Source organism: Manis javanica, chromosome 9, assembly GCF_040802235.1.
Source record: "Manis javanica isolate MJ-LG chromosome 9, MJ_LKY, whole genome shotgun sequence".
Taxonomy (NCBI): domain Eukaryota; kingdom Metazoa; phylum Chordata; class Mammalia; order Pholidota; family Manidae; genus Manis; species Manis javanica.
The window spans coordinates 91,217,101-91,242,216 of record NC_133164.1 but is presented as its reverse complement, the minus strand read 5'-3'; the positions used below and the strand labels follow the sequence as shown (position 1 = coordinate 91,242,216).

The 25,116-nt window shown below is 42.3% G+C and overlaps 1 protein-coding gene and 1 long non-coding RNA gene across 11 annotated transcripts in view; both read right to left on the bottom strand.

Annotated features, from left to right (window-relative positions):
* The window catches only part of FHOD3 (formin homology 2 domain containing 3), a 523,260-nt gene extending 516,574 nt beyond the window's left edge, over nt 1-6,686 (bottom strand). For 7 of the 10 annotated variants that reach the window (XM_073212920.1, XM_073212921.1, XM_073212924.1 and 4 more), the window contains exon 1: nt 6,368-6,685. In XM_073212920.1, coding sequence (XP_073069021.1) covers nt 6,368-6,532 — 165 coding nt within the window. In that variant the 5' untranslated portion in view covers nt 6,533-6,685. Of the gene's footprint in view, nt 1-6,367 lie in introns of all 10 variants that reach the window. The other 3 variants (XM_073212918.1, XM_073212919.1, XM_073212922.1) reach the window with 1 other exon arrangement.
* A 3,678-nt stretch (nt 6,687-10,364) lies between these two features.
* On the bottom strand, nt 10,365-22,495 carry LOC140843538 (uncharacterized). The gene is made up of 3 exons (XR_012121384.1): nt 21,770-22,495; nt 20,312-20,402; nt 10,365-10,642 (listed from the first exon to the last, which is right to left on the bottom strand). It is a non-coding gene; the product is annotated as an uncharacterized lncRNA (long non-coding RNA).
* Nucleotides 22,496-25,116: the final 2,621 nt, after the last annotated feature.

The following is a 25,116-nucleotide window of genomic DNA, read 5'->3' as shown; positions in this document are numbered from 1 at the left end:
CCATAAGGAGAACGTGACCATTGGGTGGGAAGAAAAATATCAGTGGAGGAATAACAAAAACTTGCTGATGATTGGCCATCTCCATGGTAGCAAACAGGCTCAGGACACACAGTGACACTTAATGAAAGGACTCTGATCCCAAAAGAAACATTGGAACTTGTAACTTAATTTTTTAGTTCTTTTATTTAAAAAGTTCAACATATGTAAAAGTATAGAAAATAGCATGACACTCCCCCATATACCTATAATCCAGTTTTAACTCATGGTCTATCTTGTTTCATCTGTATACTCTGCCACTTAGTTGCCCCTCACCCAGGATTATTTTGAAACAAATTGCAGACATCACATAATTTTATCTGTAAATATGTCAGCATGTATCTCTGAAAGATACAACCTCTTCTTTAAACATAATCATTATACTATCACACTTTAATGTTTTAATACCAAATATTTTTATTAATTTTACTTTATTTCTATTTTTTATTAATTTAACTTTAATAATTTTAATACTGACTAGTCACTATTCAAGTGTCCAATGATCAAATATTTATTCACACTGTGTTTGAATCAGTATCCACTTAGAGCCACACATTGCAATTGGTTGATAAATCTCTTAAATCTCTTTTTAATCTAAGATTTCTTTCCACCTTTTTTTTTTCTTTGCAATTTAACTTTTGGAGAAACTATAATTTCCCACAATCTGGTTTTTGCTGATTGCATCCCTGTGGTGAGGCTTAACATTCATTGTAACTTAATTTTCCCCATTCTTTCTTCCTTAGTTCAGAAAAAGACCCAGAAACACTTCCCAATAAAATAGCTAAAAAGACAAAAACAAAAACAAAAAGCAGTCTGATTGTCTCCATAAAGGAGCAGATGCTGACAAACCCATGATTTTCAGAATGTCCCACAGAAGTGGAACCAGCTACTCTAATGAGAAAGCCAGATTCAAAACGAGGACACTCCTGAGCCTGCCACTGGCAACAAGGGACATCACCTAGAGATGGCGTGGAGGTTGCCAGGAGTGGTGACTGTCTTCCATCTGAAGACAGAGAAGTTTGAAAGTGTTCAAAAGTTTCATCTTTAGAGAGAAATAAACCATGGAGAAGAAAAAAGTCTGGGGGAGGGGTGTTCCTGAGTTGGCCTCAGCTTGTTAATCAGTTTTAAAGCTGCCACCATTAAGAACTAACATTTCAGAGTCCAGAGGGGGAGGGCAAAGGCAGTCCTGTTGTTTCTCAGAGGGACTCAGGTTGGACTCTGAGGACAAAAAGCGCAGGCTCAAGGAGCGCAATACTGGAAGGACTTATCAGAGCACAACTATTTAAGTCAGAGCCCTGTGACAGGCAGCCACGAATAAAGCACTGCAGTCAGCCCCCGGCTCTCCCCCTTCCACCTCTCCCTGCACAGATAGCATGTGCTCTGCTGGTTTTCTAATAATGGGACACAGTTGGCTACAGGCTTTGGAGTAAAAAAAGACCAGCTCCTTCACTTAAAAGCAGTGTGACCTTAGATAACCTACTTAACCTCTCTGTGTCTCAGCTTCCCCATATGTTAACTGCGGATACCATTGTCTGTCTGCTAGAATTGTTATTAAGATAAATGAAGTTATGCTTGGCCTTCTACTGTGCAGTGCTCAGCACCAGCTCATTATATTTTAGCCTTTCCCCCCCAAAGATTTCTACCAGTGCCTTCCATCCCAGATCCTTGCAGGGAGCCATGACAGCACTTGCTGAACATCTGGCTGGTATACTGATGCCTTCTATGGCCATGCATGAAGAAGCAAAGCCAACTGACCCATAAAGTGTTCAATCCCATGATCCTGATCTTAATAACACAGCTCTAACTAACTGAGCTAATTACGGGAGAGTCAGTCAATTTAACTTGAGTGCAGACACTCTTAGCAGTTTGCAGGGCTCTTAAACAGTTTTGTCTGAAGATGCTATGTGATACAACACACTTGCCAACTTTACTAATGATCTCATCTTTTAAAAATCTTAATGTAATGTAGCAAACAGATGTGTCCCTTAAGAGGATTAAGGTGAAAATTCATTAGAGCAATAATACCAGTGGATTCGTGTTCTGTAACTAACACTGATCAATCATCTTAGTGCTCACTCCATCTTAGCACTATTCAGCTTCAAGGGAAATACTGGAAAGCTGGAAGACCAGGTCTTCACACTCAAGGAAGTTATCTGCAACAAGGGAGACAGTGAGAACACCCACATACTGATAGCCTGACCTAAGTGACCTCTGATCCACACTGCTCAGGATTCCACTGTGTAAAGGAATCACCAAAGCATCTTAAGGAAAATGCACATTCTGATTCAGCAGCTCTGGGGAGGCTGAGAGCAGATTTCTAATAAGAGACTTAGGTGATGCCCAGTGCACAGTTGGAGAACCAAGGCTCGAATCATCACTGCTATTGGCTGTTTTACAGGTGGAATAGCTGAGGTAGTGAGATAACCACAAAGACAAAGGTAGTGAGAAGGGAATGAACATGATACAATGAAGGCTAATACAACGAGAGGATGGAACTCTGAAACATGGATGGGCCACCAGGAAGGATGACATCCAAGACTCAAAAATGGAGGTCTTAAGAACTCAAATCTGGTATCAAATGCCAACTCTGAAACTTCCCACTTGTGTGACCAGGTGACTTCCTTCTTCTCTGGGTCTCTTCTGCTATGAGATACAACATCCCAACATCCCAGTCCCTGACCCATGGGGCAGTTGTGGACTTGGTGAGATGATACAAGTCTAGGACGGTGCTTGGCTCAGGCAAGTGCCTAGGACATGGTCACTATTATCACTGTACTCCGTCTGGTCCACAGAAGGCACAAAACATTTCCTGAATTAAATTACTAAGTCATAATTGCCATTTTGACATGTAAGCTAGTTGTCACATTTTTGTAAAAACATCCTATAGTTCCAGTTTTCTATCAAAGGGAAACAAGAATGCTTAGATTCTTAGTTTTTAATATCGATCAATCCAAACACATTTAAGTTTTGAAAGGTCTGTGATTTATTAATTCGGTGACATAGTTTTTTCTAAGTTAGAAGTATATTTATATTTTTGATTTTCTCTTTTAAAACAATAAACCAAAAATAAACACTTGTTTATGAAAATAAAAGCCTCAGCTAATCCAGACAAAGCATATAACCACCAAAATGACCATCTCCCCAGTGAGAATTCAGTATCTGTTTTGACTGTTTCGTTATCAGGCTCATTTAGTTAATCGTCTTCCCTGAGACTGCTATAAAAATCTGGAGCTTCTTTTTTCAATCTAGCAGTTTTGAACAAAAAAGATAAAACATAATAAACACAATGTATTGTTTTTGTCCAAGATGATAGTTTAGTTAAGTGAACAACTAACTTCTAATGGAGTCAGTAGACAGGAACTAAAGTAATATATCATTAAGTTAAAAAAAGATGCACAGACTCAAGTTTTGGCTAGGAAGGGCCTGAGACATTATTCAATTCAAAGTCTTCCAGCACAAGAGAATTCTAGGAGAACTTTACAAATTAGGACCTTCTGCAGGGGTCTTCTAGGAGCTGGTTACACAGGTGTGTTCACTTAGTGAAAATTCATCCAGCTGCTCGCTTACGCCCTGCACACTTTCCTGTATGTGCGATCTAATTGAAGCAAAAGTCTATCCCCCAGGGACTCGTATGTGCAGGATACAGTGTGCTGAGCACACTGAGGGTGTCTGCATCTCCCACAGTCACACTTCTTCTCTCTTTCCACCATGCATAAGAATGCCCTCCCCCAAGAAACCCTCCTGTAGCCAAGGCCTGGCTCAGTGGCACCTGGAAGAAGCATTCTCTGTGGCACAGGAAGCTTTACCCAAAGCAGGAGCTGGGATGACAGCTTGCCCACTCCCTCACCATTAGCTGATTGACAGCAGGGTTGGTAACTACGTCCCACTGCTAAATGTGAACTCTACCAGGCCAAGAATTCAGCCTCAAGGCTCTTATTCATGCTTGTAACATTTACCTGCCCCAGGCCAAAAAGTACCTGGCACACAAAGGTGATTTGGTGAACATCCCAAGTTAATGAAATGGAACCCCCAGGAGGTGCTGCTTCTATGCACAACTAAACACCTGGCCCAGGAAGCAGAATAGTGCTGGGGGTTGAGTCACACAATCCTGGTTTGAATCTCAGCTCCCCACTACTAGCAGAGAAATTAGGTTACTTAATTGCTCTCTGCCTCAGTTTCCTCCTCTGTAAAACAGGGATAGTAAAAGTCTCCACTTCACAGAGGTGTGTAATATTAAATGAGATCATGCACTGACATTGCAGGCAGAGCACACACCTGCATGCCAGGTGCTCAAAACTCATTGGCTCTTTCCTACACAAGCAAATCATCCAATTTTAAGATTCCCTGCTGGAAATGAACCAGCATTTTAAAATATGAATGTGCACATAGGCACATAAATGCCCTGAATTCTGCTTTACAGAACCTTGGTGAATAGAATCAGTTACTCACTTAGTTCTGGATGTGAAAAACAAAGCCAAAAATCACAATATACCACAGAGGTCTCTGGGTAAAAGACTGTTGAGATGAAGTCTGGCTGGCCCCCAAGACAAGGGGTCAAGGGTCTGTGTGGATATCTACTTGTTCTGTTTCTCCCACAAGGGATACCTCAGAAAGTTCTGTGATCCAGTACAACTGCTGTGCTGTGGCTTCCAGTTAGGGGGAGGGAGGGCAGCAATGCTAGAGCATCGGGATTTTCCACCAGACCAGGAAGGCTGAATCAAGACTATGGGGCTATTCCATGGAAACATAAAAACGTACTTCAGCTTCCAGCATGAAAGGTCAACTCATGTATGTGAGTGAAATCCAAGGAAACCACTTCAAGGTCATAAGGCCACAATTATGAGTCTTCTGTGATTTCAACAAAAGATCACAATAATCAGAAACCATAATTAATGGAATATCAGGATGCTGACGAAGCCCCTAAAAGTAGACTTTTAACTGAATCCACTGATTGGAAAGAACCAAATAATTTACAGAAGTGATTCTGATAAACTGAATCCACAATACATCATTCAGTCTGTCTTCCAATCCAATCTGCTTTATGGCCAGAGAGAGGTTCCCACAAATGATGACTATATCTGTTCTGCACCAATACAGAGAAAATGAGAAAGAACTGCCCCATTCCTCATTCCTGAAAACAGGTTACTAATTAAGTGTGTGGGAGGAGCACTGATATACTACTAGTAGAGGGAGAAAAACACCACTGCCAGAGTTCACCGGCTTCCACACATAGCCTCTCCCTCCACTTCCCAGGCAGGTGAACATCATACAGAAATCTAAAGAATTTTAAAAAATCAATTTTTCTTCTTGGCATCAAGGGTTATCTCCTCCAAATATTTATCAGTGTTGATCCTCAAAGAATAAATCATCTTCAAGCATTGATAAGAACCCTAAGCAAAAAAAAAAAAAAAAAATGTACGGGGGAAGTAATTCTTCAAGGTGCAGTCTGTTTTAAGTGGAAGATTGGTTCTTCTGGGTAACTAACTAAATGGTTAGCTTTAAATGCCCAGCTCTTTGCAAAACACACTCTGCAGGATGCCTGACCTCCAGCAAGGGGTTAAAAAAAAAAACAAAACCCTAGCGGGTGGACTGAGAAGCCATTCTTCCCAAGGGACACTCATTTCAGGCAAAGCAAGACTCGGGCTTTGTGCGCGCGCCGCCCCTCCGCGCCCCCCGCCGCTCCTCCCACAGCCACAGCTCCTCCAAGGTCCCCAAGGCCACCTACTTCTCCTAAGAAAAACGGGCTACTCCGAGCCCTATCGCAGGCGCGCCCGGCGTCCTCGTCGGTGCCCACCCAGGGGAGGTGGAGGTGTCCCCGGGAAGCGTGCTTTGTCGCGAGGGTCTTGCGGCCACCCGCAGCGGCCCCAGAGGCCTGAGAGGTTTGTGTCCCGGGCGCCACTCGGGGCTCTCCTCCGATTAACCTGAGTCCCCTGGGACCAGGTTCTTTCTGCGCCGGGGTAGGCGCCGGCCCGGATGCCAGGACCGACTGCTGGCGTCCGAGCCCCACCCCGCCCACCCTGCAGAGCTAACGGCGGAACGCCGGGGAACCTTCTCCATCCCGCCTCCGGCCAGCGCGGCACCTGCTCAGCCCCGGCCGCCCCCGGCACTGAGCCACAGCGCGGGGCTGGCCTCCTAGCCAGGCGGGGAGATCCCGCGCCAGTCGGCGGGTGCCCGGGGCACCTCTGCCTAACGGGGAGGGGGGAACGTCTGCCCTTGGGCACTTGTGTCCCGGGGACGAGCCGAGCCCAGGCCGCCCGCCGCGCCCCCATCCCGGCGCATCCTGAGGCAGCGGCTGCCACCTGGGGGCCCAGCACGCCCCGCCCCGCCGTACCTTGTGCGGCGCCCGCAGCAGCCGGTGGACCCCCGCCAGCTGGGTGCCGAGCGCGAGGTCCTCGCGAAACGTGAACAGCGGCGGCCGGCTCGGCTCGGGGAAGTTGGTGCTGTTGAAAGGGTCCGTGTCGTCCAAGAACTGCACCCGGCAAGCTAACGTGGCCATGATGCATCCCTGCCCCGGGTAGCGGGGGCCCCGGGATGAGCGGGACCGCAGGCCGGGGCGCCGGGGCCAACCGCGAGCAGGGAAGGCCGCGGCCGCCGCTCGCTGGCTTGCGGGCTCGCAGGCTCAGGCGCGCCCGGCTGCAGCCCGGGCTCGGGCCGCGGGGGGCGGGGCGGGGGCGGGGCTGGCGGGCCCCTCCCTCCCCTCCGTCTCCTCCGTCCCCTCCTTCTCCGGCTCCTCCCCTCCTCCGGCTCCCTAGGGCTGGCCCTGCTGTCCATACCGAAGGGACACGCCGGGGAAAGGAAAGGCAGAACCGCTAGCGCGGCATCCGCAGCCCTGCGCCAAGCCCGCTGGCGGCGGCCGGGGACTCCGGTAGCGCGAGCGCCGCCTGCGCCTCCAGCTGCACGTGCGCCCGGCAGCCGGGGAGCGCCGGCCGAGCTGCACCCCTGAGAGTTCGGGAACCGGAATGGGGGGCGGTGGTGGGGGACAAGGCCGCCCTCTAGCAGAGGGCTTAACCCTTTCCAGATGAAGGCGCCAGGGGCCGGGCTTCTGCTGCCCGGATTCGGAAAACCCCAGCTGGGTACCAGGAAGTCCGAAGCCTACCTCCAGCACCAAGCGGGATGGTGGCAGCCACCTAGAGCCCAGGCAAGGCTTCCCCTGGGGAGAAGGAAGCTAAGAAGGAGGGTGAGACAGAGAGCCGGGGCTCTTCTTAAGCTCTTCTTAAGAGATAAGTCAAAGGTTCCCCAGGCGAGAGCAGTGGGGTACTGCGAGCCTCTGTTCCAGGACCCCAGCGCCGGGCCTGACAACCAAGCCGCCTGGTGGGTGCTGGTTGATCCTCCGCATCACCTCTGCCTTCTGACCGATTAGGTCTCCAAAAGCCCTAGCTGGACTTCGTGGGGCCGAAGGGAGCCGCTTCAGACGAGGTCACCAGGTTGCGGACTGGCAGGCGGAGTTAGGAACCCGCTAGGGCCTTATTGCGAAGGTGTGCAATCTGGCCGAGGCCGCGGCCAAGCGGGAGCAGCAAGACTCTTTTATCTCTGCCGGCCACCGCTCTCCTCGCTGCTCACGGGCGACCCCCTTCGTTTTCAATAAGAATTCGCGGCTCTCTCCAATTCCAGGCTACGGCAAAGTTCACGGTTCCTTTAGGTCATATAGGAGGCATGGATAAGGTATGCCTGGTCTTAAAATAGCAATGACCCTTGACACTTTCGCACACACTAGCAGAACTTCCAGCTCTCCTTACTTTTGCTACTTAACTCTGAATGAGTCCTCTAGACAGGTCTTACACCAACTTTACCACCAGCTCATGGCCAGAATAATAACACCAAGATTCTACCCCTTAGACACGGGCCTCCTTCCCTCTCTATTTTAACTTCCTCCCCACTCAGCAGCCTTCCAGTCCTTCCGGCCACCCCATTTCTCACCGCTGTCCGAACATGAATTCCAGGCCATCATCTTAGGGGAGTCCTCGCCACATTGCTCCCTCCACTTCACCTCTCCCTGGAGTCCCTGGCTTGCTTCGGCCCCATCTGTCACGTGCCTGCTGGCAGTGGAGCCACTTTCAGTGACTCATCCCTGCCCCCCAGGCTCCTCAGCACTGCTCAGCACAGCCTCCCAATCCACTCACACTGCCACAGACTTCTATCACTTTACCCACAGATTATTCAGTAAAGAAGGCCATCTCCCCACCATGATGTCCTCCCCTTCCAGCACCCTTTCGCCTCCATCCTCCATCTCCAGCCTCCATCTGCCCTTCTCAGGAGATAACCAAAGCCCTGTTTTCCTCTTGCCCAAGGCTCTACCTCCCTCCGGATCCTGAATCCTTCCCTTCCCAGTTGCTCCGGGACTAGTTTCTGTCACTGACCTGGCCCCCTTCCTCCTTCTTCCCTTGGCTCCATTCCCTGAGGCTTCCTGGCTTGCAACCTGTGCAGTCACTCAGGGCCTCTCACTTAGAAGAGCCTGACAATAGTTTCACTCTCTGCTGTTGCTGTCTTTAAAATCTCAATAATTTATCAAAAGGCCCCAAGTTGTCATAGTGCACCAGGCTCCACAAGTTATATAGTTGGTCCTGATGAGAAAAAATGCTCAAGTGTTTTCATTTTAAAAGATACATCTTTATGAAACTACATCTTTATAAAGCTTTTGCTGGCTTATCTCTTCTTCACTTTCTGACCAGCTTCTGAAAGAGAGCTGTATTCTCAGCTTCCTCACAAACTCCTTGCTCCACACCCAATGACATCTGGTAGGCAACCATCCCTGCTATTCTGAGATCATCAGTGCCTTCCTAATTGCCTCATCTGGGGACACCTGAGCCCTGCTACCCACTTTCTCAGCAGGATCTGTCGCCTGGACCACTTGTCTTTCCCTCAACCTCAGTAGCTCTACCCACTCTGGCTTCACCTTCTCCCTCTTTGGCAGCTTCTCACGTCCCTCTGGACTATGTTCTCCTCTTATGGATAGAGCATCACAGCTACAACTACTTTTAATTTATTCCATGTTTTCACTAAACTGTAAGCTACTCTAGGGCAGGAGCCATTCTGTTTTCAACCCTATATGCAGGCACTTGGCAGTGCCAGGCAGAGTGCTTAGCACAGAATAGGTAAGGTACACAATAAATGTCTGATGAATCAACAAACATCAGATTCATCTTTGAATCCTCTATGTTACACTTGGTACTATGACTTGTCACTTAACCAGCCTCTGAAATATTTCTCAACTCTTTCCTCCTGTCTGGCTCTTGCTTCCTATGCTAGCATTCTAATGAGTCTCCCTTCCTCAGTCTTGCATCCTGCATTTGATCTTCCATTGGCTTCCCCAGAGCCAGTGACTTTCTAAGATGTGCATTTGATGTGTCACAACCTAGGGTAAAATTCTTACATGCCAATCCCTTTGGCATGACTCATAAGACCCTCTAAGATCTGCTGCATTCTAGCACTCCAGGCTCATCTCTGGTCAATCCCCACTTCACACCCTGTGTCAAGCCACACTGAGTGTACTTCCTTTCCCAAACATGCTGAGATTTTTCGTGGTGAGCTTCTCAACCTGGAATGCTCTTCCCTATCTAGTTAGCCAGCTGAACCCATTTATCCTTCAACACTCATTTCTAAGGTCAGCTCTTCTAGAGAGCTATCTCCAACTCCACTCCAAACCAGGATTGTCTCTCTTCCTCTGTGATCTCAAATTACTTTCTACATATCACTATTGTAGCACTTTTCATATGGCATTATAAATACATGCTTACCTATAAGCCTGCTCTACAAAACTACAATACTTTCAGGATTGGAATTGTCTTACTTAGTTTTAGTTTTAAAACTTCAAATTGTGACTGGCACCTAAAATGAAACCTTTAAAAATGTTATTCATATAGGTTATCCTTAATTCTTTTAAGGATTTGTGCCCTGACAACTCCCTTGAAAACTGCTCTTGGCAATAAGTTTTTCCTCTGATTAAGAGCCAATTTTTTTCCTCAACCTATTTTTTTGAAATCATTCTTTTTCAGTAATGTAATGCTTTCTCTTAGTTTTAAAGGTCAAGAGCAATAAAAAGTTATAACAAAAAAACCAGTCCCCTGTTTTACAACCCTCACTGCCATCCCACCCAACTTCTACAGGCATTAATTTCTAAATAATGTAAGTACACTGCTATACTTTGATCTCTGAATTTTAGACAATACACGGACTTTAAGGATTTTGGCTTTATTACAGACCACTTCCTGCCAATATAGCTTTATCTCAATTTTAGTTAAATTCTTATTCTGTGATTTTTTTAAAGGATGATTATATTAATAGTTGTTCATTTTTGTGCCAAGAAGTACACGTGATTACATAGCCTTTGTTGTACAGCTTTATTTTTTCTGAAGTTAATATTCGCCTCAGTTTTTCTCAGTGGCTTATTTTTTTTCTTGAACAGCTAGTTAGAACTTCTCACATCCTGCAACAGCTCTGAAAATGCCTCTTTCAATGCTGCCAAATAACTCTTGATTGCTATATTTTCTGTTAAGACATCCTTCTTAGATTCCTCTGGGAGTCCTCAATCTTTCTCCAATTTGGAATGTGGTTCTCTCAGCCATATCTTCTGGGGAGTTTCCTCGGTTTCTCTCTTGTATAGGAGCACCTGATTCCCAGATCATTTTATATTATATTTTTGGCTTACATGTTTTATTTTTGTAAATACATACCCCAGTAGCTTTCTGAGAAAAGATATGTTTTTGAGAACTTTTTGTATGCTCACACCAGCCTTGGTAGTTTTTGCAAGGATGGCCACACTGATTCTCCCTACCCTTTTTATTCCCACCATTTTGCAACATGACTTTGCCACTTGGAAACCACAGCAGGGAGCAGAACTGGGCTCTGCTTCTCCCAACAAAAGATGGAGTCTATTTCCCCACTGCTTGAATGAGGATGGCTTTGTGACTTGCTTTGACAAATAGAATATGTTGGAAGTGGCACTGTGTAACTTCTGAAACTAGTCTTCAAGAGGCCTTTCAGCATCTGCTCTCATCCTCTTGGAATGTTGACCTGAGACTAACATGTGAAGAAGCCAGGTCTAACCTAGGAAAAGGGGTAAGAATATTACTACTGCAAACTGGGAATGCAGTTACCTATGAAATGTAGCAATAAAACAATTGGCAAAACAATTGCCTATAGCAGTTTGAAAGATAGAAACCATATCTGATGAACTTGTGAGTTTGGCTGAGAGTTCAAAACAATATGTTGAAAGTCATTTAGGTGCTTCTAGCTGTATACAATAAGATATTCTGTTTGCAAGCAGAATTTAGAGGAAATATAGAGGGTCTAAGACTTTCTGGGTTTTAAAATAAAACAGGCTCATTCCCAATCTGTCCAACTAACAAATGACCTTGGTAAAAACCAACTGTAAAATGCGGTTGTAAGACCCTTTGTTAAAATTTCAGACAGATTTAAAGCAGTACCTAGTAGATCCTCTCATTTAAGCAAAAGGGCTTCTAAGAATCTTAAGAATCTAATAACTAAGATCTAAGAATCTTAATCTTCCATAGCAGCCTAATATGAAAAAGAATTATGGATGTAGTATTTGAAACATGGAGAAAACACCAATAAAATTCATAGAAAATCCACAGTGTTAGATGCATTGATGAAATCACAGCAAGCTTGGACTAAAAGGAACTGAGATAGTTCAAAATAAAGTGACCTTTAGAACTCTGCAATGGGTAAGAAACAGGCTAAAAAGCTGCTCAGCTATAAACATGGAATCATTGGGATTTTTGGAAAAGGAAAGATCTACAGAGGATGGAGCTAAGATCCATGGAGAACAGTGAACTTGGAAACCAATGGGGAGCAGAACTGGGCCCTACTCTTCTGGAATAGGAGGAACTGGCAACATGTGCTGGCTGGAGTTCAGAATTGCTATGGGTCAATGACTGGCTACTCTGCATCTCCCAGTCTCTCTACTCTAATGAGAGTATTTATTGAAGTTATTCTCTCCCAGTCTCACCATTGTATAGTAGGTATTTAAGAGACAGAAGATGTCTCTTAGGTCTGTTTAGGTCACAGGTCTCCGGATCAAAGGAGTGGTATCTGAGGAGCTACCCTTGAGAGGCATGAAGATTCAAATAGCAGTTTATGCACCACCTCTCCAGCCTCTGCCCCCTGCCCAGTTCCAAAACCAGTATCACTCATTTTAGGTTTTTGGTATAGCAACACTCCACTTCATGGTACCAATTTCTGTTGTATTTAGTCTTTGTTGCATAAAAACCACCCCAAAATCTAGAAGCTTAAAACAACTCTCTTATTTGCTCTCACTCCTGTGGGTCAGCAATTTGGGTTGGCCTCGGCTTGGTTCACTTATGCAGATGTGGTCATCTGAAAGCTTGACTGGGGCGGGCTGGACTAAAATATAGCCTCTGTCTATATCTAGTTTTGTATGCTGGCTGTCAGCTTTCGGTGTAGCAAGCTTCAGTTGGGATAGCTCATCTCTCCTCCATGTGGCTTCCAGGAAGGTAGACCTGGCTCCTCCCCATTGGCAGCCCTAGGGTAGCATTTTAACAGTTCAAGAGCAAAAGTTGCAGGGTATCTTGAGCCTTTGGCTCAGAGTTTATACTGTGTCACTTTTGCCACTTTTTTAAAAAATCAAAGTAATTCAAAGCTAGCCTAGATTCAAGGAGCAGAGAAATAGATTCCACAGCCTGTCGGGAGAAACAGCAAAGTCACATTGCATGGAAGCATGAGTACGGCAGATGTAAGCAACAGTCATTCTCGCAATAATCTAACAAGCATGATATATAATTCTAGGTTGAAAATGATTTTCACTTACAATTTTGAGATATTTGTAAGATCTATGTATGGTATGGTGATAATCCCCTTTGTGTATGTAACCTTTTCTTTTCCCTCCCACTAGAAGATTTGGAAGCTTCTCATTATTCTGTTAGCAATACACTGAAATTTCATGATGTGATGCCCTCGGGTGAGTTCTTTTTCATCCATCATGTTGACATGCCATTGGTATTTTCAACCTCAAGATCCTATTCTTTAATTTGTAGGAATGTTCTTATATCATCTCTTTGATAATCTCCTCTCCACAGTTATTCTGATACCCTTTTCTGGAACTCCTATTATTATGTATGTTAGACCACTAAAGAGATCCTCCAATTTTCTTAACCTACTAATCTCTTTATTTTGATTTACTTTCTGAGAGATTTCCTCAACTATATGTTCCATCTCTTTCACTGAATTTTTCATTTCAACATTCATATTTTTAATTTTCAAACCTGTATCTTGTCTCCTTTTTATTTTTTTGCTATACAAATTTTTTTATTAAAGCATCATTTAGATACAATCTTATGAAGGTTTCACATGAACAACATTGTTGTTACAACATTCACCCATATTATCAAGTCCTCACCACCACCCCCAATGCAGTCACTGTTTATAAATCATTATTTGTCTTCTCTGTGCTGTACTGCCTTGCCCGTAACCTACCTATATTGTGATTGCAAATTATACTGCCCATCAATCCCCTTCTCCCTACCCTCCCACCCTCCCCAACCCCTTCCCTTTGGTAACCACTAGTCCTTTCTCAGAGTCTGTGAGTCTGTTGCTATTTTGTTCCTTCAGTTCTGCTTTGTTTTTATACTCCACAAATGAGTGAAATCATTCAGTACTTTTCTTTCTCCACCTGGCTTATTTCACGGAGCAAAATACCCTCTGGCTCCATCAAGGTTGTTGCAAATGGTAGGATTTGTTTCTTTCTTATGGCTGAATAATATTCCACTGTGTATATGTACCACATCTTCTTTATTAATAGACATTTAGGTGGTTTCCATATCTTGGCTATTATAAATAGTACTGTGATAAACATAGGGGTGCATATGTCTTTTTGAATCTGTGAACTTATTTTCTTTGGGTAAATTCCTAGAAGTTGAATTCCTGGGTCAAATGGTATATCTATTTTAAGGTTTTTGAGGAACCTCCATACTGCTTTCCACAATGGTTGAACGAATTTACATTCGCACCAGCAGTGTAAGAGGGCTTACCTTTCTCTGCATCCTTGCCAGCATTTGAAGTTCCCTGTCTCTTGGATATTGCCATGCTAACAAGAGTGAGGTGACATCACATTTTTAATTTGCATTTTCCTGATGATTAGTAATGTGGAGCATCTTTTCATGTGCCTGTTTGATATCTGAACTTCTTCTTTGGAGAAGTGTCTGTAAAGATCCTCAGCCCATATTTTAATTGGGTTATTTGCTTTTTGGGTGTTGACACATGTGAGCTCTTTATATATTTTGGATGTTAACCGCTTGTTGGATATGTCCCTTATGAATATATTCTCCCATACTGTAGGATGCCTTTTTGTTCTATTGATGGTGTCCTTTGCTGTACAGAAACTTCTTAGTGTGATGTAGTTCCACTTGTTCATTTTTGCTTTTGTTTCCCTTGCTTGAGGACATGTGTTCAGAAAAAAGTTGTTCATGTTTATATTTAAGAGATTTGTGCCTATGTTTTCTTCTAGGAGTTTTATGGTTTCATGACTTTTATTCAGATCTTTGATCCATTTTGAGTTTACTTTTGTGTATGGGGTTACACAATACTCCAGTTTCATTCTCTTACATGTAGCTGTCCAGTTTTGCCAACACCAACTGTTGACAAGGCTGTCATTTCCCCATTGTATATTCATGGCTCTGTTATCATATATTAATTGACCATAAATGCTTGGGTTATTATCTGGGCCCCCTATTCTGTTCCATTGATCTATGGGTCTGCTTGTACCTGTACCAAATTGTCTTGATTGCTGTGGCTTTGTAGTAGAACATGAAGTTGGGAAGCATAATCCTCTCAGTTTTATTCTACCTTCTCAGGATAGCTTTGGCTATTCAGGGTCTTTTGTGATTCTACATGAATTTTAGAACTATTTGTTCTAGTTTGTTGAAGAATGCTGTTGGTATTTTGAAGGGATTGCATGGAATCTCTAGATTGCTTTAGGTAAGATGGCCATTTTGATAATATTAGTTCTTTGTACCCATGAGCATAGGATATATGTCCTTTTACTGGTGTCTCCTTCAATTTCTTTTATGAGTGTCTTGTAGTTTTCGAAGTATAGGTCTTTCACCTCCTTGGTTAAGTTGATTTCTACGTATTTCATTCTCCTTGAGGCAATTGTAAGTGGAGTTGTTCTCCTGATTTCTCTTTCTGCTAGTTCATCATTAGTATATAGGAATGCAACAGATTTCTGTGTATTTGCTTTGTATCCTGCAAGTTTGCTGAATTCATATATTAGTTCTAGTAGTTTTGTAGTGGATTCTTTAGGGTTTTTTAAGTACAATATCATGTCATCTGCAAACAGTGACAGTTTAACTACTTCCTTACCAATCTGGGTGCCTTTTATCTCTTTGTGTTGTCTGATTGCCTTGATGAGAACCTCTGGTAGTATGTTGAGTAAAAGTGGGAAGGTGGGCATCCTTGTCTTCTTCCTGATCTTAGAGGAAAAGCTTTCAGCTTTTCGCTGCTAAGTATGATGTTGGCTGTGGGTTTGTCGTATGTGGCCTTTATTATGTTGAGGTACTTGCCCTCTATACCCATTTTATTGAGAGTTTTTGTCATGAATGAATGTTGAATTTTGTCAAATGCTTTTTTGGCATCTATGGGGATGATCATGTGATTTTTGTCCTTCTTTTTGTTGATGTGGTGGATGATGTTGATGGATTTTCAAATATTGTACCATCCTTGCATCCCTGGAATAAATCCTACTTGATCATGATGGATGATGTTTTTGAGGTATTTTTTAATTCAGTTTGCTAATATTTTGTTGAGTATTTTTGCATCTATGTTCTTCAGGGATATTGGTCTGTAATTTTCTTATTTTGTGGTGTCTTTGGTTTTGGTGTTAGAGTGATGCTGGCTTGATAGGATGAGTTTGGAAGTATTCTCTCCTCTTCTACTTTTTGGAAAACTTTAAAGAGGATGGGTATTAGGTCTTCTCTAAATGTTTCATAAAAATCAGCAGTGTAGCCATGTGGTCTGGAGATTTTGTTCTTTGGTAATTTTTTATTACTGATTCAATTTTGCTGCTGGTAATTGTTCTGTTCAGATTTTCTGTTTCTTCCTGGGTCAGTCTTGGAAGGTTGTATTTTTCTAGAAAGTTGTTCATTTCTTTTAGGTTGTCCAATTTGTTGTCACATAGTTTTTCATAGTACTCACTATTAATTCTTTGTATTTCCATGTTGTCCATACTGATTTTTCCTTTTTCCTCTCTGATTCTGTTTATGTGTGTACACTCTTTTTTTTTTTTCATGGTAAACCTGGCTAGGGGTTTATCTATTTTGTTTATTTTCTCAGAGAATAAGCTCCTGGTTTAATTAATTCTGTTGTTTTATTCTTCTCAATTTTATTTATTTCTTCTCTGACCTTTATTATGTCCCTCCTTCTACTGACTTTGGGCCGCATTTGTTCTTCTTTTTCTTGTTTCATTAACTGTGAGTTTAAACTGTTCATTGGGGATTGTTGTTCTTTCTTGAGGTAAGACTGTAGTGCAATATACTTTCTCTTAGAACTGTCTTACTGACTCCCACAGGTTTTGGGATGTTGAGTTATTGTTGTTTGTCTCCATATATTGCTTGATCTCTGTTTTTATTTGGTCACTGATCCATCTATTATTTGGGAGCATGTTGTTCCGGCTCCATGTGTTTCTGGGCTTTTTTGTTTTCTCTGAGTAATTTCCTTCTAGTTTCATACCTTTGTGGTCTGAGAAGTTGGTTGGTACAATTTCAATCTTTTTAAATTTACTGTGGCTCTTTTTGTGGCCTAGTATGTGATCTGTTCTGGAAATTGTTCCATGTACATGAGAAGAATGTGTATTCTACTGCTTTTGGGTGGAGTGTTCTGTAGATGTCTGTTAGGTTCATCTGTTTTAATGTTTTGTTCAGTGCCTCTGCTCCTTATTTATCTTCTATCTGATTGATCTGTCCTTTGGAGTGAGAGGTATGTTGAAGTCTCCTAAAATCAATGCATTGTATTCTATTTCCCCCTTTAATTCTGTTAGTATTTGTTTAACATATGTAGGTGCTCCTATATTGGGCACATAGATATTTATAATGGTTGTATTCTCTTGTTTGAATGACTGCTTTATCATTATATAGTGGCCTTCTTTGTCTCTTGTTACCTTCATTGTTTTGAAATCTATTTTGTCTCATATAAGTACTGCTACTCCTGCTTTTTTCTCCCTATTAGTTGTATGAAACATCAATTTCCTTCCCTTTACTTTTAGTCTGTGTAAGTCTTTGGGTTTGAAATGAATCTCTTGTAGGCAGCATATAAATGGTTGTTGCCTTTTTATCCATTCTGCAACCCTCTGTCTTTTGCTTGGTGCATTCAGTCCATTTACATTTAGGGTGATTATTGATTTTAAAAAATATGTGCTTATATAGGCTTCATATTTGTGGTTACCAGAGGTTCAAGGATAGCTTCCTTACTATCTATCTTAAATCACTTATTTCTATATTTCAAATACAATCTAAAGTTACCTTTTTTTCTCCCTTTCTTCTTCTTCTTCTCCTCCACTCTCTATATACTGGGCATCATAATCTGTACTGTTTTTGTATCCCTTGACTAACTTTATGAATAGTTGATTTAATTCTGTATTTGCTTACTAATTAATTGGTCTGCTACATTTACTTTGGTTTTATTTTCCCTGGTGACAGCTATTTAAACTTTGGAGCATTTCCATCTACAGCAGTCCCTTTAATATTCTTGTAGAGTTGGTTTGGTGGTGGCGAAGTCCCTCAACTTTTGCTTATCTTGAAATTGTTTAATCCCTGCTTCAAATTTAAATGATAATCTTACTAGGTAGAGTATTCTTGGTTGGAGGCCCTTTGGTGTACATTAAATATATCATGGCACTCCCTTCTGGCCTGTAAGATTTCTGCTGAGAATCTGCTGATAGCCTGATGGGCTTTCCTTTATAACTGATCTTTTTCTCCATCTGTCTGCTTACAGAACTCTCTCCTTGTCCTAGATCTTTGCCATTTTAATTATTATATGTCTTAGTGTTGTCTTCCTAGAGATCCTTTTGTTGGGTGTCCTTTGTGCTTCCATGACCTGAGTGTCTATATCCTTCCCCAGATTGGGGAAGTTTTCAAGAATTATTTCCTCAAAGATGCTTTCTACCCATTTGTCTCTCTCTTCTTTTGGTGCCCTATAATGTGAATGTTGTTCTGTTTGGATTGGTCACATAGTTCTCTCATTATTCTTTCATTCCTAGAGATACTGTTTTCTGTGTGTTCCTCAGCTTCTTTGTTTTCCTGTTCTCTAATTTCTATTTCATTTACCATCTCCTCTACCACATCTAATCTACTTTTAAATCCCTCCATTGTATTTCATTTCAGGTACTATATTCTTCAGCTCTGAGTGGCTTTTCTTGAGGATTTCTATCTCTTGTTGAAGTCCTCCCTGATACCTTGAATACTTTGTTTTAGGTCTATGAACTTGTTTAGACTTTGATTTTGAAATCTTTATTGAGAAGATTGGTGATTTCAGTTTCACTAAGCCCTCTTTCTGGTGTTTTTTCTTGAATTTTTGTTTGGACCAAATTCCTTTGTCTCTTAATTTTTTTAGTGTTTCTTGTGGGATAATGGATTTGTGTAGGAGGTGCCCTCTAGTGCCCAGAAGTTCAATTTGCTGTGCAGTGTGTTGTGCCCCAGCTGTTGGTGTGGAGTGGGTATGACACCTGTATGTCTTGCTCCTAGTGTTTATTTCAGGTGGGCTGTTTGGACCACCTGCTAATCACAGGAGTGCAGAGAATACTCTCTAGAGCTGCCATGAGTGGAGCTGCCCTCCCTCCCCACAACAGTGGGGGATGCAGGTGAGCAGGACTGGCACCTGCCAGGAGGAAAGAGCTCCTGGGGTTGGCTCTTGTATGCAGCCCCCCAAGTGGCCCAAAATAGGGCTGAGCAGGCTGGGGGTTCTCCCCCTGACTGTCTGGGAATAAATTTTTATTTCATTGCTGGCCAGAAGGCTGTGTGCCACTGCAAGGTGTCTCTGGGCTGTGTTGCCAGCAAAAGGGATGGAATGTCTAAAGCTCCTGAGGGCTCCCAACCTATTGGGCTGAGGGCAGGCTAGGGAGGTATTATCCATCAATGCAATCCTTGCCTGTCTGGGCTCCTCTCCCTGCTGGGAAGTCTTTCAGATTGCCTGCTCTGCTTTTTTTCTCAGAGGGGCCAGTAGAGGGTGCCTGTTCTCCACAGGCAGCTGGGATCTCAGCCTCCCCAAGGGTTCTGCCCATCTCTGTTGTCCAGCCCCACCAATTACCAGGCCACCATGCAACGTGAGCTCATATTCCCAGAGCAGATCTCCAGGGCCAGGTGTTTAGAGGTCCTGGGATTCTACTCCCTCCCTGTTCCATTCCTCTTCCTCCCACCTGTGGGCTGGGATTTGAGAAGGACTTGGGTCCACCAGATCATGGCTTTGCTGCTTTATCCTTTTCTGTAGGGTCTTCTCTTTTTACCCAAATGTAGGTGGCCAGTTCTGCAGTCTTCAGGTTTATTTCAGGAATAGTTGTATTTGCTGCATTTTTATGTTCTATGTGATTTGGGAAGGAGGTTTTTGCCTTGTTTTCCTACACTGCCATCTTTTTTCCCCTTGTCTTCTTGTTTCTTTTTTAAATGTATCTTATTCTTGTTGGCAGGATTCCCTTTGTTTCCAGAATTTTCTTTAATAAGGTTTACATTTTATTGCACTGTTTCTCTTTTCTTTGGGTTTTCTCTTTTTTTTCAGTCTTTTTCTTTTATCCTAGAGGTTATCCTCAAATTCTTGTGATGCTTGGCTGTTCATTCATATTTTAAAACTGATTGGAAGCTCTGGGGTATAGCTGAAGAACTTTGCCCGATTAGCTCCACTGTAGACCAAGCCAGCGGGCAAATGGCTTGTTTATTGAGTATCCTTAGGTAGCTTACTTTATCCAGAAAAGTTCTTACAGTCCTGCCCTTAGCCCAGAGCAAGAGGGCCCTGCCTTAGGCTCCTTGCTTTAAAAGGCCTCACTCTGACCATGCCTCCCTAAAAGGCAAAGATCCATAGGACCAAGAATTCATGCCCACCTAGGACCCAAACTGTTCCTTCTCTAGATTGTTCTCCAGGCACCTGGGACCCTGACCAAATGACCCTGAACATATTCCAAGACCTATGTGTGTCCCTTCCCTGGATGATCCTCCTAAGGCCTGACCTTGCTGCAACCCTAGACCTGAGAAGAAGATAAGGAATGGCTGTTTACAGGGGGTATAGATAGAGTTTGGACATGCAGGATCAGGCACTCACACACCTCGGTTCATGGCTCAGGGGTGAAAAGAGAAACGGTGTAGGCTATGGCTTGCAACCAGGGGCCGGGCCAGCTCTCTTCATGCTGCCTGTTCCTGTGAGAGTGCAAAGGAGTCAGAATTCTAAATTCAGATCTGTCCTTCCAGGTTGTTATGTTATGTTTGTCAAGGTAGGAAGAACATATTTTGCTTAACTTTTTGTTTGACTTACAAATGTTAAATATTTAGACATATAGCATATGGGCCTCCATTTAAACTGTTGCCCTGTGCCACACTGCCTCCTGACCTCATGAGAATGGGGTGGGGGGTCCCTGTTTTCTCTGCAGAGTTTCCCTTAGTATCCACCACTACCCATTGCTAGGCATGCCCCTACCTTCTCTACATCCTGAAACCACTCACACTGGCTCATTTTATTCAGACTATGCCTGCTGCCTCCTTGGAACTAACTAGTTGCCATAAACATAAGGGGCCACAACAAGGAAGAAACAGAGTACATATTTTTCTTACAATATACCTGGGAGCCCAAGCTCAGGGAACCTAAAATATCTGGGCCAGTATATGTTATTGAAACACTACAGTTATAAATTGGCACATTTCTATTGGAAAACATTATAACTCTACCTAGCAATATCTTCATAACTATTATCCTGGAATCCCAATCATGTTTCCAGGAAATAATTTAGCATAAAATAACTAAATGAATAAGTATAAACATAAATAGCCATGTTCACAAACAAAGTTTACTGCAGTCTTACTTATAGAATTAAAAGCTGGAAATATATATACCTATCAATAGGGTTATATTTTAATTACTTATAATACATAAATGCAACTATACATCCATTTAACATTTTATCAAGGCCATTTCAAAGTATACTAAATGTTTAGAGTAAAACAGAATATAAAAGCAGTGTGCATTGACTTCAGCAAACAGGAAAGCAATTGTGTGGGGGTAGAAGGGTCTTGAGTGCCCAATTTTCAGTCCTTTTATCATAAAATAACTTCATCTTTTCTCCTTAAAGAGATTTTTGCTAAAAAGTTTAGCAGACCATGGATAAACATGATATAATATTCCTTGCGCCCCTGGAGGAAATGAGAGAATGAAATATGTTGATAACTACACAGGTGTTGTAGTTCATTCAGGCTGCTGTAACATTACCATAGCCCATGTAGTTTATAAACAAAAGTTTATTTCTCACAGTTCTAGAGGCTGGAGAGTCCAAGATCAAGTTGCTGACAGATTTGGTGTCTGGTGTGAGCCCACTTCTTTATTCATAGACAGCTTTCTTCTCACCATGTCCTCACATAGCAGAAGGAATGAGGGAGCTCTCTGGGGTCACTAACCCTACTTATGAGGGCTCTACCCTTATTACCTAATCACTTCCCAAAAGCCCCACCTCCTAATACATTCACAGTGAGGATAAAGTTTGAACATACAAATGTTGGAGAAAAGGAAAGCTCACCTCCTTTGAAGTTGAAAACAAATGTTCAAGCTATAGCAATGTATTTCCTGCAACAGGAGCTTGAACACTCATGTGGAAAGAAAATCCTCAGGTCTTGGTCCCAGTCACATCATGTCCATGACGAGTCACTATCTCAAAGTGATGATGAAGCAATTGGTTTCCACAGGTGGCAGAGAAAGATCAAGAAATGTGGTGTTTATTTTAGGAAGTGAACAAAATGTGGTTTATTGCATACACTGCATAAAAACATGGAGAAAGTAACCCTTCAGCGGTTGAGTGGTGCTTAGTTGCACCAGGAAAGGAGAGAAGCAAGAAAACCAGGCAAAAGTAGATTCCTCACAAAAGTAACAAAGCTAAAGCTCAGAGCCTCTCACTTGCACACAACCCTTCCAAAGCCCTTTCTTTTCTCATGCAAGTAAGTGTTCATTTTTTGTACCTAATCTTTATTTTGTATTCTTTTCCTTAAAGATTATTTTTAAATTCTACAAACTTCACACCCACAAAACATGAAGGTGATGCTAAGACCAGGTACTATATATTAAAACTTGAGGGAGAAAGAGAGAGAAAATAAGGATAAGGGGGAAATTTACCTGGCAAAACAACCAATTCAAAACAGCATACATTTTTTTTTAATTCTAAGAAAAATAAGGAACCCCAAAAGAATGGTTGATCAATGTAGGTTGAAAATCAATCTGACCATGATATAATTTAGGAACTAACTTTTAAGAGACTCCAACATCTCTTAATAATAAAAAGTTTCTCAGAGCTGGGTCATAAGAAAGCCAGGCAGAGAGAAGTGCCCTACTATTTGCCATCCTTTACGATTTGTGGACCTAATCAGAACTAGTTTAGCGCGTCTGAAGTAAAACTCTGCACTTACGTAATGCTGCCACCAGGTGGTGACGTGGCTTATTCATTAATAATTACTGCGGGATGCTGTGCTAAACACAAAAATGTTTCGTTTAATTCTCAATTTTGTAATTACTGTCGTTTTCTTTACCTTTCAGATGAGTTTTAGAGATGTTCAATAACTTCTCATATAGGATGATGTTTGCCACTATTTTAATTTGAGTATGTTAATTCTGTCAACACGAAAGAATTGGGAAAGAGCAGGCTAGAAAGTGTCTGCCAACTTTCCTTTTGCTTGCAGTTGTGCCCGGAACTCTCCCTGAAGTGAGATAGCCTCATCCTTTCTTTCGAGATATCAGGTGGTCAGGATACTGCCTGCCCAGTGAAGGTTTCATCCACTGCCAAGGCCCCCCAGCATGCCCTTTGTATCAGAAAATTCCTCAAGTGCCATCCAGGACCTCGGGGTTCACTGGATCCCTGTGGTCTGTGCTCTCCTTAACTACTCACTGCCTCTCTTGGCTAAAAGACAGCTGAGAAAGATGAGGGATAGCTGATCCCAATGGCTTCTTCTGATCAGGACAGGGTCACTCTGAAAAGCAACTGCCACTCACTGGAGCCAACCATGCAGTGTTTAACTTCTCTCACCACAACTGGAAGTTTGAGGCATGTTCCAAAATTAGTCGTTTAATCTCTTCCCTTATGTAGTGCCTGGAAGCCAGAGATAATTCTGAGTGGGAATGGACATGGCAGCTTCATCTTGGACAGCTTTCTGACACTCAATAGGGATGGCCATGCTCTGATCATCTTTGCAATGATTTCCCTTCCTTTCCCCAAAGTTGATCTGCTCACTCCTAGATGTGCACCTGCCCCCTGGACCTCCAACAAAGCACCATGGTCTGGTGATCATTTGCTTTGACCACTAAGCTCCCTGAATGTAGGAACTATGGCTCTTCCTTTTCCTACAATTACCATCAGGTGCAACAGGAGGTGCACAATAGCCACCACAAATGATGAATGATCATTATTTTTATGTTTTTAATTGTATCAAAATCAAACCAGGTCCCCAGTTGGAAAAAAAGGTGGCAGAGTCAGAAAGCAAAGCAGAAACGTCCTTCCACTCACACATCAAGGCAGCAAATAAACCAAATAAAACTAACCCTGAAAACTACATGAAGACTGCAGAATAAATTATCTACACCTGGTGAAGAAGAGCAGCCCACAAAGAGAAAATAAAAGCACAATAAAGGAAGTAGACCAATTAATTACTAAGCAAATACAAAATTATATCAGCTACCCAAAAACTCAGTCAAGGGATGCACAAAGAATACAGAATATGACACTTAACATAAAAATTAGAGGAGGAAGAAAAAGAAGGGGAAGAAAAAAAAAAGAACATTTAGATTGTGCTTGTAATAGCATAATATGTAAGTTAAATTACACCATTAGATAGTAAAGAAGTTACCCTTGAACCTTTGGTAACCACGAATTGTAGCCTGCAATGACAATAAGTACATACCTATCGAAAATCACCCTAACTGTAAATGGACTGAATACACCAATCAAAAGACAGAGAGTTACAGAATGGATAAAAAGGCAACAACCATTTATATGCTGCCTACAAGAAACTCATTTCAAACCCAAAGACATACACAGACTAAAAGTAAAGGGAAGGAAATTGATATTTCATACAACTAATAGGGAGAAAAAAGCAGGAGTAGCAGTACTTATATGAGACAAAATAGATTTCAAAACAATGAAGGTAACAAGAGACAAAGAAGGCCACTATATAATGATAAAGCAGTCATTCAAACAAGAGAATACAACCATTATAAATATCTATGTACCCAATATAGGAGCACCTACATATGTTAAACAAATACTAACAGAATTAAAGGGGGAAATAGAATACAATGCATTGATTTTAGGAGACTTCAACATACCTCTCACTCCAAAGGACAGATCAATCAGATAGAAGATAAATAAGGAGCAGAGGCACTGAACAAAACATTAAAACAGATGAACCTAACAGACATCTACAGAACACTCCACCCAAAAGCAGTAGAATACACATTCTTCTCATGTACATGGAACAATTTCCAGAACAGATCACATACTAGGCCACAAAAAGAGCCACAGTAAATTTAAAAAGATTGAAATTGTACCAACCAACTTCTCAGACCACAAAGGTATGAAACTAGAAGGAAATTACTCAGAGAAAACGAAAAAGCCCAGAAACACATGGAGCCGGAACAACATGCTCCCAAATAATAGATGGATCAGTGACCAAATAAAAACAGAGATCAAGCAATATATGGAGACAAACAACAATAACTCAACATCCCAAAACCTGTGGGAGTCAGTAAGACAGTTCTAAGAGAAAGTATATTGCACTACAGTCTTACCTCAAGAAAGAACAACAATCCCCAATGAACAGTTTAAACTCACAGTTAATGAAACAAGAAAAAGAAGAACAAATGCGGCACAAAGTCAGTAGAAGG